Source organism: Pan paniscus, chromosome 8 (assembly GCF_029289425.2).
Source record: "Pan paniscus chromosome 8, NHGRI_mPanPan1-v2.0_pri, whole genome shotgun sequence".
NCBI classification, from domain to species: Eukaryota; Metazoa; Chordata; class Mammalia; order Primates; family Hominidae; genus Pan; species Pan paniscus.
Window position 1 is genome coordinate 122,666,778 of NC_073257.2, and position 14,303 is coordinate 122,681,080.

The window sequence follows — 14,303 nt, forward strand, 5'->3', positions numbered from 1 at the left end:
CAATGATGCAATCATATCTCACTGCAGCCTTGAACTCCTGGCCCCAAGTGATCTTCCTGCCTCGGTCAACCAAAGTGCTGGAATTACAGGTGGCCAAAGTGCTAGGATTACAGATGTGAGCCACCATGCCCTGCCTCAAATACCTCTCTGTGTGCCAGTCACCCTGAAATGCTTGTTGCTTTCCCCAGCACTGTGTTCTTCATGCTCAGTATGCACCTGACATGCCACAGGCTGGGAGGATGTTAACACTTTTTTTTAGTGGAGAGTTGGCTGGCTTTTGAGGTCTAGACCCATTTATACCTGGTACCCTTCAATTTTCCACTCTGGGAATTACACTTCTCTAGTTTCCAAGATGACATGACCAGAAGTGAGGTGAGCATGTGACTCAGGCAGCCAAGGAGATCATCACACTTTCTGGCCATAGATTGGTTCATGAATGGTGTATGCCTGTAGTCCCAGCTACTTGGGAGGCTGAGGCAAGAGAATCACTTGAACCTGGGAGGCAAAGGTTGCAGTGAGCCGAGATCGCACCACTGCACTCCAGCCCAGGTGACAGAGCGGGACTCCGTCTCAAAACAAACAAACAAAAAAACCATTTTCTCCATTGTCATTGTTGTCATCAAGCGTTTGTAGTATCACCTGCTATGTCTGGGCCTAGAGGTGCTGATCTGGCTTTGTGTCATTCAGAAAAACAACCCCAGACAGAAGTGAAGAGCTGTTTAATCCAGTTCATCTAGTATTGAAACACATGACTTAAGAAGCAGACATAAATCCTTAAAATTCAAGGCATTCCTGGACTTTCTAGCATTCAGCGCTGGCTTAGAAAAAAAAAGTTTGAGCTTTTTATGTTTTTTTAAGACTATTTAATGTTTTATGGAAGTAGATTATTTCCTATGAGAGGGTAATTTTGAAGCTTGAACCAGAAAGTGTGTGAAAGTAAGGACTATGCACCAGTAGCGTTTGTTGGCCCCTTGAGGAACTGGTTTGTGCTGTATAATGTTTTTGTTTGTTTTTAGTTTTGCTGTCTCTGCAACATACATTTTCGTCCTCCAAAGCTCCTAAGCTTCATCTCTCCTTTTTCACCAACGGTGACAGCTCCTCTTCTCTCTGGGGTTTCAGTTGTTTTGTGCCACCACCCTACACCCCCATCTGACCTCTTCTTCTCCCCTGGGCAGGAGAAAGGGGAGTGGGAGGAAAACTGACTGTAAAACAAATGCATTTGTCTGAACCCTGCTGGAGGGCACCTCTTTGTGTGCCTTAGCCTGTGCCTGTGCTTTTGTGGTGTGAGTTGCTGCAGCCTCTTTCTCTCTTCTCCTGCGAGTGAACACAAGCTCACAAGAGCATGTCTCCACGTGCTGTCCCCTCTACGTGTTGGCATGCAAAGCATCAGGCCAGTAAGCTGTGAAGTGCAGCTCTCAGGCTCTGGGGAGTGAGTAAGCGGAAAAGCGAGGCGGTTCGTGATGAGACGTGAGGCCTGCCTGAGCCCAGGCTTCTGTTTATTTGTGTGTGTTGATCTGTGATGTTGAATAGGAGAAGCGCTTCGAGAGAGCCCCTGTCTGGAAGCCCACATTTTGGTGAAAGAGAATTTTGTGGTTTCCCTCTCTGCACTCTGCTCGCTCAGAGCCATGCCCAGGTCAATGGCAGCTTCGGGTCAGTCCCAGGAGACTGCAATGGCTAGATTCAGTGAGGCCTGTCCTCTGAGGTCAGATTCCTGGTAACATGACCTTGTGTCCTGATGGGGGTGTGGGCCATGGAGGCACCTCTGTGCTCACAACCCTGCCCTGAGACCCCACTCCAGGCACTGAAGGGGAGGGACTGTGACCACGATGGGGGAGGCTGGATTGAGTGTCAGGTGGGCAGGGGCCAGGGCTTGTAAACTGACTCCAACCTGGGGTCTGGGTACGGGGAAGAGATGGCATTAACTGAGCCCCTCCATAAAGGGGGGTGGATGGGGAGAGGAGAGACACAGGCAGGACATTCTGCAGTCTGTCCCAGGCCTCTTCCCCACCCTCCAGTGCTGCCCATTGAGCCAGAGACCCTTTCCTATGGACTTGGCTCTAGGGACCTAAGTTCAAGTCCTACTTTGGGAGCCACTTGCTGTGTGTCTCCAGGCAAGTCACTTTACTTCTCTGAGGCTCTGTTTCCTTAAGTGGGAACAATAATGCCTTTGGAAGATAAAGTAAACAACTGGATTTCCATCCAGCTTGTGTAATTTATTGTTTTGATTATTCCTCGAATCTCAGAACATCCCATGCAGCTCTGCAGCCCAGGCTTCTGGTTCAGTGGCCAGCGCCAGACAGTGGGAGCAAGGCTTAGGATAGATCCAGTATTGTCCTGCCCTTGTGAGGATCAGATGAGATAATATCAGGGACAATGATTTGGGAACCGTCAAGTACATATGAAGTAACCATGGCTGTTCTTGAGTAATGAGCGCTTTTAACCCATTTTGGCTGTGAAGAGTGGGGGGGATACCCATGCTGTCTAAGGCTGGCTCTGTCTGCTGGCCATAGGATTTTGTCCGAGTCTTGGTATCAGTGTTCCCCTTACACAAATCTGTCTAGTAATACCCAGGGTCACACTTGCTCCACCTTAGAGATGTTTTGAGGTTCCCATGGATGTACTTTTAAATTACGTACCAGTGGGCAAGCACAAGCTATCTGATGATTTGTGTGTTGATTCTAATTAATTCCTCGAAGCTCTGAGTGCCACTTCCTCCGAACACCTAGAGATGGGGAGTTTATCTGGCTTGAGCCTGGTGAGAAGCAACACAGGAAACATTTTGCTAGGAGCTAGGAGGGGACAGAGACCTAGGGGACAGCTCTCTGTGAGGAGCTAGGAGGGGACAGAGAGCTAACATTTTGGGAGCTAGGAGGGGACAGAGAGCCCCAGTCATTGTAGGATGATAATAAAAACAACAGCCAACATTTATATAGTACTCAATATGTTCTTAGCATGTTTGTTTTGTATTAGCTCATTTAGTCCTCTAGACAACCCCATGAGGTGGATACTATTATTATCCTTATTGTACAGTTGGGAAACTGAGGCCTAGAGAAGCTTAGTACCTTATATGAGGCCACATAGCTGGTAAATGGAGGTGGTGGGATTTGAACCTAGGCAGCCTAGCTCTGGAAGCCTCATTTGTAACCACTAAGCCCTGCAGCCTCTCTGCGAGGATCCGAGGGGTCTCTTCCTTGCTGTGATCCTTCTCTTTAGTAAGCCCCTCTCACCTCCCCCTCTCCCTACCCCACAAGCCGCTTGGGAGGTTCCGAGGCTGCGTTGCAGGTGACAGGGACTTCTCTGGCCTTGGCCACTCATGGAGCGAGATGAAGAGGCCAGCCACACCTGATATCCACATTCTTCTGCACCCTGACAGCATCTGCCAAGATGAACTCAGATGTTTGGAGGCTTTTTCTACAGACCCAGTGGAAGGGGAGAGTCAGCATTTGTCTGGTTTTATCATTATAACTTCTGTGACATCTTGCTGGTCACATGAGCCTCCCCAAGCCTATCTGAGGGACAAGGACAAAGCCTGCCCCAGCCAACCCCTACATTGTCAGTGGCTTGGTGTTCATTCACATCCTTCTGTCAGACGCTGGTCCCCTGGTTTGCCATTGCCAGCATATGGAATTGAATGCGGGTGTATCTGTCTTGAGGAAAACCTGAAATACAAGAACACTGACATTTGAAGACAAGCTGAGAAATGGAGAAATGATTAATCCACTCTTGAAAAATACTTTGCAAGTCTCCTTTAAGTAGCAGAAGAGTCCCTCAGAGAAACTATTGATTTTCTTTCTGCCTACAAACACTGACCTCCAAAGATATCACCCCAAAGATAAGGGGTGATTACTCTGTTGCCAAAGGATATTTTTCCAGGTTCCAATGAATGCCCAGTGAGTTGTTTTTGCATATACATTTCTAATGTTTTTCTGCTTACAAAACTTATGCTTATTGTGAAAATGCAAACAGAAAAGAAATACTGAGGGGAATGAAATTCCCTGGTTATCTCCCTTTCAGCCCTCACAGAGATCCCATTTTCCTCCACAAGTGAGGTCTGGTCCCGCGCCAGCACTTTGTATGTCTGATTCCATTTACATGCATCTTTTCAGAAACACTTTTTTTTGAGTAAAACCAGGAACAGCCAGGATCCTGCCACTGTCTGATCATATCACTAATGTCTGTGGAGCGAAGAGCAGTTACTGCCTCTAAAGCTCCCGGTTTTTAAGCAAGAGAAGACCAAAGTGACACGGAGCTCTGGAAATGAGCCTTCAGATTATATCCGAACTGCCACAAAATCTAAAAGGACCGCAAAGACCATCTGCCACTGCCACCAAGCCCTTCTGGGGACAGACTTGGCTGCATTTAAACTTCTCCCACCTGTGTTGGAGTCTGAGTGTTTCGTTACCTTGTTTGTTTATTTATTTTTGTTTAGGTTTTTTTTTCTCATTTTCTTTTCTTTTCCTTTTTATTGTTTATTTATTTATTTATTTATCGAGACAGGGTCTCGCTGTGTCACCCAGGCTGGAGTGCAGTGGCGTGATCATGGCTTACTGTAATCTCCACCTCCTGGGCTCAAGCGATCCTCCTACCTTAGCCTCCAAGTAACTGGGACTACAGGCATGTGCCACCAGACTCAGCTAATTTTTGGAGAGACAGGGTGTCGCCATGTTGCCCAGGCTCGCGTGTTTATATTTGACAGAGACGGGACACTGCACTGACAGTTGTATGCTGTGTTTGCTGTTGGTAGGGTGATTTGTGTCTGTCCTCAGCCCCTCCCATCCCACTCTAGGGTCCCCAGAGATAGGTGTTCACTTTCACTTAAGCTCCTGCCATTTGAGGCCAGGCACTTTCTCCTTGGCTGCCTGAGTCGTCATAAACAGAGTAATCAGGTTTCTGGAAGGGGCCTTGGGGCTTTCTCAGCCTGTTAGTAGTTTTCGTGTACCTGCCCGAGGTGCACTTTCTCTGTGTCTGTCCCTGTAAAGCCACCTTGCAGTTTTCACAACCATCTTGGAGTTTATTTAGTGCCAGTGTCACAGATGGGCCACCCTGACCTGGGATGATACACATCGTTTTTATTATTTATTTCTCGCCAAGACCCTGCACATTGGGGAACTTGTATAAATAAGGAAATGGAGGCCCAGGAAAATAGAAATGTCTGTGGAAGGCCAGAGGTATAAGTCACAGGCTGCAACTCTGATTACTGGCTGTTTCTGGAACACCGTCTGTCTGCCCTGGCCCTCTGAATGCATGGCTTAGAGTGCTCTGGTCTCCTGACTTCTTTGAGCATGAGGACTAGTAATTGATGTGGCATATACTACCAGCCGCCTCCCCACCATTCCAGCTCTGTCATTGCTCCTGTCCCTCCAGCAGGGGCCACCTTGTGCTTTTTCAAAGAGAGCAAAGAGGAGGAGACAGGAGACCTGGGTAGGTTTTGTTTTGGAATTTGTTCTTTTTACAAATCCTACTTTTTCTTGTTGGAAAAGCAGTGTGAACATTGTGTAAACAATCTTAGCAGTAACAGAAATATAAAAGAAAAGTCAACTTTGCAGAGAAAACAGAAGTTAAATGCTTTTGTTATAAGTATATATCTCTCTAGCTAGTGTATGTGTACATGTTTCATTAGTAAAAGTAATTTTTTGGGCACAAACCAGATAACGTCATACAATCTGTTACACAATTTGTTTTTTTCACTTAACATAAGCTTTCAATATATATTTAAATCGATTTCTAGACATCTTTCCACATCAGAACGTAAATAGTTCCTATCTTATTTTGTAACTTCATTTTTGTATTTACCTTAATTTATCAAGTCTGCGATTGATAGGTTTTTTTTCAGTGACACCTGAGTTTTAATCACAAATCTGCCACTGTTTAATTGGCCACAGATTAAGATCCTTAACTTCTCTGAGGCTTCAGTGTCCTCATATACAGCGTGGACCAGATGACCTCCCAATTTTAACGTTTTGTGACTCTACAGTTTCCAGGGATGTTGAAGCTGCTAAACAGGTGAATCGTCCAAGATCCGTAGGCAATCCTATGGATTTACCAGTAAAAGTAAATTCACTCTGAGTCAGAGCTAATATGCTCTATAAAATATTTGAAAGCATCAATAAAGACAACTGTGTCCACCCTCCAAGTTAAGCCAAGATCCATAGCTACGGAATTTGCAACCATTTGCTATCTGCATGATAGGTTCAAAATCAACATCTTGCTGTCTGCATAACAGGTTATAAATCAACATCATGAGAGATAAATATTTGCCATATCTGCTCTTAGGCATGTTTAGAACAAAACCAGCAGAGGCCCACAGACTCTGTGCCAGATAACATTAGATCACATCTGAGACAGATCAGGCTGGAGCACAGAAATCGTTCACTGAAGATGGAATCTACACTTTGCAGCTCTAGGAGGCAGTTTGAGAGACCTCTCTCACCCTGCAGGCCTGTTGCCCTAAGCCATATTGTTACTGCAACTCTAAGTTATTTGAACTTGGGCCTCTTATTTGAACTCATCTGTGAAGCCTATTTCTACCTGCACCAAGGGGCAATGAAAGGTCTTAGAATCTTCGTATACAAGTCTGTTTGCTTCTTTTGCATTTCTCCCCAGCTACAAAAGAGTTGAGGGTCAGTTGAGAGGTCTGGGACCCAGCCATATGAACGATCAGGGGCACCATCTGGTTTTAAAGGTGCAGCCCCCGCATGTGAAAATGCACAGCCCAGGCCCCTGATCCCATGTGGGGGCACTCAAGGTCAGTGCTGGCTTGCAGGCAGGCTAAAGCCTCCCTGAGGCTGAAAAAGGATGATTGTCCCTTTAGCTTGGTAATTCAGGCTTTAGTCACACCCCTGCAACTTAGCTCTCTTAGAGATGTGACCTCTGCTAGGAAGTTTTCAGTCCACCTGTCTTATGTGTGGCTCCTTGGCACTCAGCAGACAGAGCCCATCAACACCTTGACCTGCCCTTCTCCCCTACAGTATGTCTTTTAAAATTTATTTTTGGTAACTTTTAATATATTTCAGACTTACAGAAAAGTTACCAAAAAGGTATAAGGAACTCCCATATAACTTTTGTCCAGATTAATTTCACTACTCCTTTATATTTTGCCCCATTTGCTTTGTCATTTTCTCTGCATCTTCCTCTATCTGTCCATCCATCTATCTATCCATCTATCTATCTATCTATCTATCTATCTATCTATCTATCCATCATTTGATCAGCTGTGCATTTTCCCCTAAATCATTATTTTTAGAGTAGGTTGGTAACATTGTACCTCTTCACTTCTTTTTCAGCATGAATTTCCTAAGAATACAGACTTTCTCTTACATAATCACAACAATATTTTTTCCCAATGCAGAATCATTGTAACACATCCTTTAACTGTTGGGTGGAGGAAGGAGATAAACATTACTTACAGGAGCCTGCATAATGCCAGGCATTGCACCAAAGCACCGTACATTCATGGTGGCATTTCATCTTCTCAGCAGTCCTGTGGAATCAATTTTTATTACCCCTGTTTTACAGACAAGCCAACTTGGGCTTGGAGAAATTCAGTAACTGGCCCACAGTTAGTCACAGGGGGAGCAGACACAGACTCAGGTCTGTCTGATTCTCCCACTGCCCTGACCCTGGTGCCTGGTGACTATAAAACACACACTTGACATGAGTCTGTTCTCAGAGAGGCCCCAGGCCCAGGTGTCTGTAGTTCATTTGTGTATCCTCTCAACTCTTTCTAGCCACCGTGGCAGCAGAATTATTCATGGAGCTGCAGAATTCATAAACAAGGTGCTCACTGCTTGGAGCTTATCTTTAGTCCTATAAAGATGAGACTACCACCAACACAGACAAACATGTCTGAAAGATGAACATGCTTGGGAATGGATGCATGGTTAAACAGCCAATTACACAGAGAGAGAGGACAAACATTACATTCATTGGAACAGGGAGTGGGAAAGACATGGGTTTCCTGTTTATACTGAGCACTGTTGGAGAAAGCTATCATTATCCTGGTTCTTGGGGTTTAGCTTGTTAAGGCGTCTGGGAGGAGTGGAATTTTAGAACTTAGAGCCACATAAACATATATATTTTTTACATCCGGAAAGGACTTTAGACCTATAGGTCACCTCCCTCGTTCCAGACGTGGGGAAACTAAGGCTTAGAAAAGGAAACTAGTTTGTCTCTGTCATGCACCTAATCAGCGGCTGAGCTGGGGATTGAACCCAGGCCCTCTGTCTTCTAGGAGGATGCTCTTTCCACTGGAAAGTCCCAAGCTTTTTATAGCTCAAGTCCCCTTTCATTATTTACTTCCACCCCAAGCAGCCACTGTCCCGCATTTTCGTATTTGGAAAGATTTTATCTGCCAAAGTACTTGTATTAATGAGTAACTAACTGGTGACCCATTTTTATTAATCAAAGACAGAGACACACCAATTAGACTTTCTGATTAGCCTAAGAGCTAACCAGTGTTAAAAGACAAATTGTAAATGAATTAAATTTAGCAGAGTTTAATTTAATTGGGCAGCCCTCAGAACCGGAAGAGGTTCAGAGAGCTCCGCTGCACCACGTGGGCAGGCAGCATTTATGGGCAGAAAACTGAAGCGAGATACAGAAACAGCTTGATAGGTTACAGCTCCGTATTTGCCTAATTTGAACGTGGTCTGATAGTTGGCTGCCTGTGATTAACTGAAGCTTGGCTGCTGTGATTGGCTGAGACTCAGCTATTTGTTAGAAAAGTACACTACTTCAGGCTTTCACCTAGGTGATGTGCTAAGTTAAAATGCAGTTCCTTACATAAGAACTCAAAGTATGGAGGCATCCTCAGGCCAAATTGAATTTAACACCAGATTACCATATTGATAAAGAAACTCAAAGTACGATCTCAACTCGCATTTTTCAATGTAAAGAATAATGTTTAGCCCCCTGCTTCCTGTAGTATTATTACCTTCGAAGACCTTTAAGGGCTTATAAGAGAGCCCGGGTTGGGGATTACTGCATAGCATGGTGACGCTTGCTCAAGAGCACTCAGGATTGCCAGTGCCCCTGATGTACAAACTGTACTTTTGATGTACCACTCAGGGACCTCACTCCGCCTGTTTCCCTTCTCACTTTCCTCCTTCGCTCCCTCCCTTTTTCCCTCATGATTCAGATCTCCCACAGGGCATAGGGCAAATAATAGCCATATTTATGTAAAGTGTAATGAGAATAGAATAGAGTGAAAATAGCTACTATTCTACATCTTGTATGAATCATATATGGTTTTGAACCTAAATGGAGTTCAACAACAACCAAAAGATATTTCAGATCAATGGCAGAAAAGAACTTGATGAAATAAAATATTGGCAAAAGAATAGAACACATAAAAATTAATTTATCTTTCTAACTGGATAGGATTTACCACATGCCCTGAAGCCAGACACCACACAAAAGCAAACTATTAACCTAGAGATTCTCAAGATTTTTATTTCATGGCTCACTTAGAAAATAATCTGCTGAAGTAAATGGTTTAACTGAAGAAGCTGCTCATGGTCACTGGAGGAACTTGGCCTTCAGCCTGAGGGATCAATATCTTGGCACTCCTATAACCATTTGCAGTTGATGTAGCTCATAATTGGAAAGCTCCAAATTACTATTATCTGAAAGAATACTAAAAATCTCATTATCTTAATAAATGACAACAAGGGAATTGGTAAAATCCAGCATCTGTTTCTGATTAAAATCTTGTAAGAGAAAGAACTCAGAAGATGTCTTTTTAAAATTTGACTGGAAATTTTAATTGAGACCTATTCACTTAGTGCCTTTGGTAACGACATCTTCAGCATGAATGCTTCTCTTCTTTGGTGACTGGCAGCTGCGAGGTTGTTTTTTCTACTACCCAGAAGCAGCAGTTGCTGTGCTATGTTCCAATAAAAGCCTCTTGAGTTGTCCTTTCAGTCTGGAGGAGACAATGAGAGAGGCACTGGCCCTCATGCCTGTTCACTAGGCAACTGGATAGGCCAGGAGCAGGATAGGCCTGGAACTGCCTTGGGTGTCTGCTCCATTGTCCAGGCACACATTAGCAAAGGCCAACCACAGCAAAGTCACATGGGGCAGAAACGTGTCTCGCTAAGAGACCAGGCAGAGCGCCTAGCCTCAGCCGTCCTTGTGATAAGCTCAGAGGACTAGCCACTCTGCCCTGCTTGAAAGCTCAGCTGTGTCTGCATCTTTAAGTGAACACTCACACTAATGGGAGGCAAAGATTCTGCTTCTTAATAGCACTCCTCCTTTCGTTTCTGCAGAAGGGTTCAGTCCTCACTAGCCAGGCTCAGACTCAAAGTCTCCTAGCTGATGGAGAGTCCATTTGCACTTTAGGAAGATGAGGAGCTGCTCTGGGAGCTGCCTGAATCCTTGCTCCCCTTTGGGAAAGTGCTTGACCTCTGGACATTGCAGAGTGGGAGGTCGGAAAGAGGCACTTGGGCTTCAACAATTCAGGGCTGAACCATAAAAGGAAATTCTTACTGACTGTAATTGTTTTCAGCTCAAATGAGACAAATGAGGGCTTTTCATGGTAGAATTACCCAAGTATTAGCCCTTGTTAGGGATGACATCTTAGACTTTCCCCCGGTATTACCTTAGCAGAGTCGGCCCCACATAAAATGTAATTAGATGTAGAAGTTCAGTTTAACATAGAAAATTGTGATTATGCAAATGGAGACTATGCTATTAGAATGTGTTTCAGGTTCGGAAAATTATATCCTTCTCTTCCACATTGGGTTGGCTTATGGTTACTAATTCTTGACCCTCCCAGAGATTCCAGGCTGATTAAGGTTTGCACAAAACAGACAGACACACTTCCTCCCTCCAGGAGCTTTGATTAGGGCCAAATGTTGGCTTCTAGACTGTGTTCCTTAGAGGTGCCTTTGAGACTGCCAGGTGGGGGTCGTGCCAGGGTGCCGGACCCCAAGGTTTGACCAGAATAGCTCCTCTTTTATTTGTTGAATACATTGGGATAAACCAGTTTTATTTGAAGAAAGGACTCCAAGCTAAAAATATTTTGAAAACCACTGCCCTAAACCACAGGTTTTTGCTGTGAGTATCAATGCTTATGTATTAGATTCCCACAAACTTTCTATGTTCTTTTTTCTTTATTGGAATTGTAAGTCAAACAACATGACGTATATATGAAGAAGGTTCAGCATGTCTCATCTTACTGCCTTCCCATTCTGCTTCTCTGAAGATAACCAACATTGACAGGTTGATATATATGCTGCACACCTTTGTCTGTATGTGCTGATATTCTTTAAGCATTTTTTATTGCAAAAATTTTTAAACCTACAGAACAGTAGAGACCAGTATAATTAATCCTTGTATACCCATCGCCCAATTCCAATAATTATCAAAATTTTACAACACTTGCTTCATCTATCTTTTTTCATATATTTTTGTTTTGTATTCCAAAAATGGCATCATAGTACACATACCACTTGGTAACCTGCTTTTAACTTAACGATCTGTCTTAAAAAGTATTCCGTATCACCAAGGTGAGAGAATCACTTGAGGTCAGGATTTCGAGACTAGCCTGGGCAATACAGCAAGACCCTGTTTATACAAAAAATAAAAATTAAAAAATTAGCTGGGTGTGATGGCTCAAGCCATCAATAGTCCCAGCTATTCGGGAGGCTGAGTCGGGAGGATGACTTGAGCCCAGGAGTTCAAGGCTGCAGTGAGCTATGATTGTGCCACTGCATTCTAGTCTGAGTGGTACAGGAAGACTCTGACTTCTTAAAAAAAATTATTCTATATCAGCACATTTACCTCCTTCTTGTCATGGCTATGTAGTTTTCCATTTTATGATTGAGCCATCATTTACTCAAACATTTCCCTATTGTTGGACATTCAGGCTGTTCCGCCAATTTTTTGCCACCTAATAAATTACTGTAATAAATGTTCTTGCGCATGAGCCATCACATATTGGGGTGCTATTATTTCTATAGGATACATTTCTAAGAGTGGAATGGCAGGATCATGGGCTCTGTATACTTTGTTTTATTTAGTATTGCTAAAGTATATTCTCAAAAGTTTATAGATACTCAGCCTCCCACTAGCAACATATGGATATGTGCATTTCCTCATATCCTCCACAGCCCTCGTTGTTACTACTTATAAAAAACATTATTATGACATGGTGGTGCATGCCTGTGGTCCCAGCTACTTGGGAGGCTGAGATGGGAGAATCACTTGAGTCTGGAAGTCAAGGCTACAGTAAGCCGTGTTTGCACCACTGCGCTCTAGCCTGGGTGACGGGAGTGAGACCCGGTCTCAAAAATATATATATATTATGAATCCTTTTGTAAAGAGATAGAATAAAATTGATATTTTATGTGTATCTGTGAATGGATTTTTTCTGCATTAATTTTGTAAATTATAGTTTTACAATCATTGTTTAGGGGAAAGATAGCCATTAAGAATGTCTGGAAGAGAGGGGAAAAGGGAACCATCTTCTGAATACCACTAATGATCTTTGTTCCCATTAGTTTGCACAGCGGAAAGGGGCTGGCCGCGTGGTGCACATCTGCAATCTCCCTGAAGGAAGCTGCACTGAGAATGACGTCATTAACCTGGGGCTGCCCTTTGGAAAGGTCACTAATTACATCCTCATGAAGTCGACTAATCAGGTAGGTCTGGGTACTTTCACTCCAGCGTGTATGCCACAGACCACACATTAGTGAAAGGGAACGATATAATTTTTGAAAGAAGCCATTCTTAACATAAAGAGGCGATGCCGTAGCTGGCCTTCTGTTGGCATGGCATAGATGTTTTTGCTGGTGATGTTTTTTTGTTTCCCCTAGTTTCACTCTATCCTTCTAGTGATAGGTACAGGCCTTTGTGAATTGCCTAGAGGTGAGAGGAGATGCTTTGGAATGAGGTGCTCATTCACACAGAAAGGGTAATTGGCACCCAAAATAAAAATCTATGGACTTGAATCTCTTCACTGTGTTGTCAACCCCCTGAGCTAATTATAATCTTATCCTCTAAGCCTATCCTATCTGATGGCCTGGATTTGGAGCCAGCCAAGAACTTGGGACTAGGTATTTTTCCTGGTCCTTGATGTCAGCAGGTGAGGCCCTTTGTCTCACAGCAGGAGAGTAGGAGTGTGAGAATGGATGGATGCTTAGTAAGTCTAAGGAACTAAGAATCCTTAACCTGTAGGAGTTGACTGAGCCCTTTGGGATGGAGTACCTTTGTCTTCATTTCTAAAGTCAGGTGGGGAGTTTATACTCCCAACAGTCAGAAATCAGAATATTTTATCTTTTAATGAATATTTTTACTTTATGAATCGGAGGAACAGGCATAGGAAAAATTCTTTTCTTAAAGAAGGCTGAACTTTGGAGACTCATAGCCACATCAGGTCATTAAGCTATCTCTCTCCATCAACCTGGAGTGAGACTACTCACTTGTCTCTGTTCCTACTTCTCAGAAATTCTATTTTGGATAAATGCACAGAATTCAGCTTGTAACATTGATGTGGTGAGAGTCCCTAGATTAGTATTATTCCCATTTGACAAGTGAGAGCTAGAGGTGCTAAAATGTTTATCAGGAAAAAGGCACTGAGAAATCTGGGTGGCAGAATGTGAAATAAAACCCTAAAGAATCTTGACTTCTTAGTCGCCCACGCTAATGCCATAGACTATGACAGCATGGAGAAAAGCTGTGCATCTGAAATTCAGAAATAAATATGAGAGAAGGAAGGGAATGAGCTTGTTTAGATCATTTAGTTTAAGGAAATGAGAGAGTTAGGGGCTCACAGTGAGGGCTTCCCTGTCACCGACCCCTTTTCCCCTGCAGCATTGAGGAATCAGGATCAGTATATTGTCAGTATAGTACAAACCAAACAAATCCAAAAAACAATAGCAGCAACAAATTCACCACACCAACTACTGGGGTAAACTGATGCACAGTCAAAACAGTCTCTTTGGAACTCTCAGTAGACACAGGTTGAGTGGAAAAGCCCATTTCTCTGTGTTTTATCAGAGCAGTTAAATAAAGAAGAAAGATGCTGTGGAAACATAATCGGGAAGTTTTCCTTTTTCTTTAACTCACAACAACATGGCCTTCCTTCAAGCCTAGGGGTTTGTGAGTTCCTGAATTTTTTTATAAGGAAAGTAAGAACTCAGATAACCAAACTTGTGTCTCTTGCTGTCACCATCACCACCAGATAGCAAGTTTTATAGGGATCAGCTCAAGGCCACATATGCAACTGCCCCTCCAGGGAAATGTGGGTTAGTGGGCTCTTCCATCTCAGAGGGATTCCATGGCATGATGTAGCCCAGGACGAC

General features: G+C 43.6%; 1 protein-coding gene across 1 annotated transcript in view; it reads left to right on the forward strand.

The window, feature by feature from the left end:
• RBM20 (RNA binding motif protein 20) overlaps positions 1-14,303 on the forward strand; it is a 192,833-nt gene that overhangs the window by 138,320 nt on the left and 40,210 nt on the right. Inside the window, exon 6 of the mRNA XM_034931454.2 lies at positions 12,501-12,641. Coding sequence (XP_034787345.1) covers positions 12,501-12,641 — 141 coding nt within the window. The remainder of the gene's footprint in view (positions 1-12,500; positions 12,642-14,303) is intronic.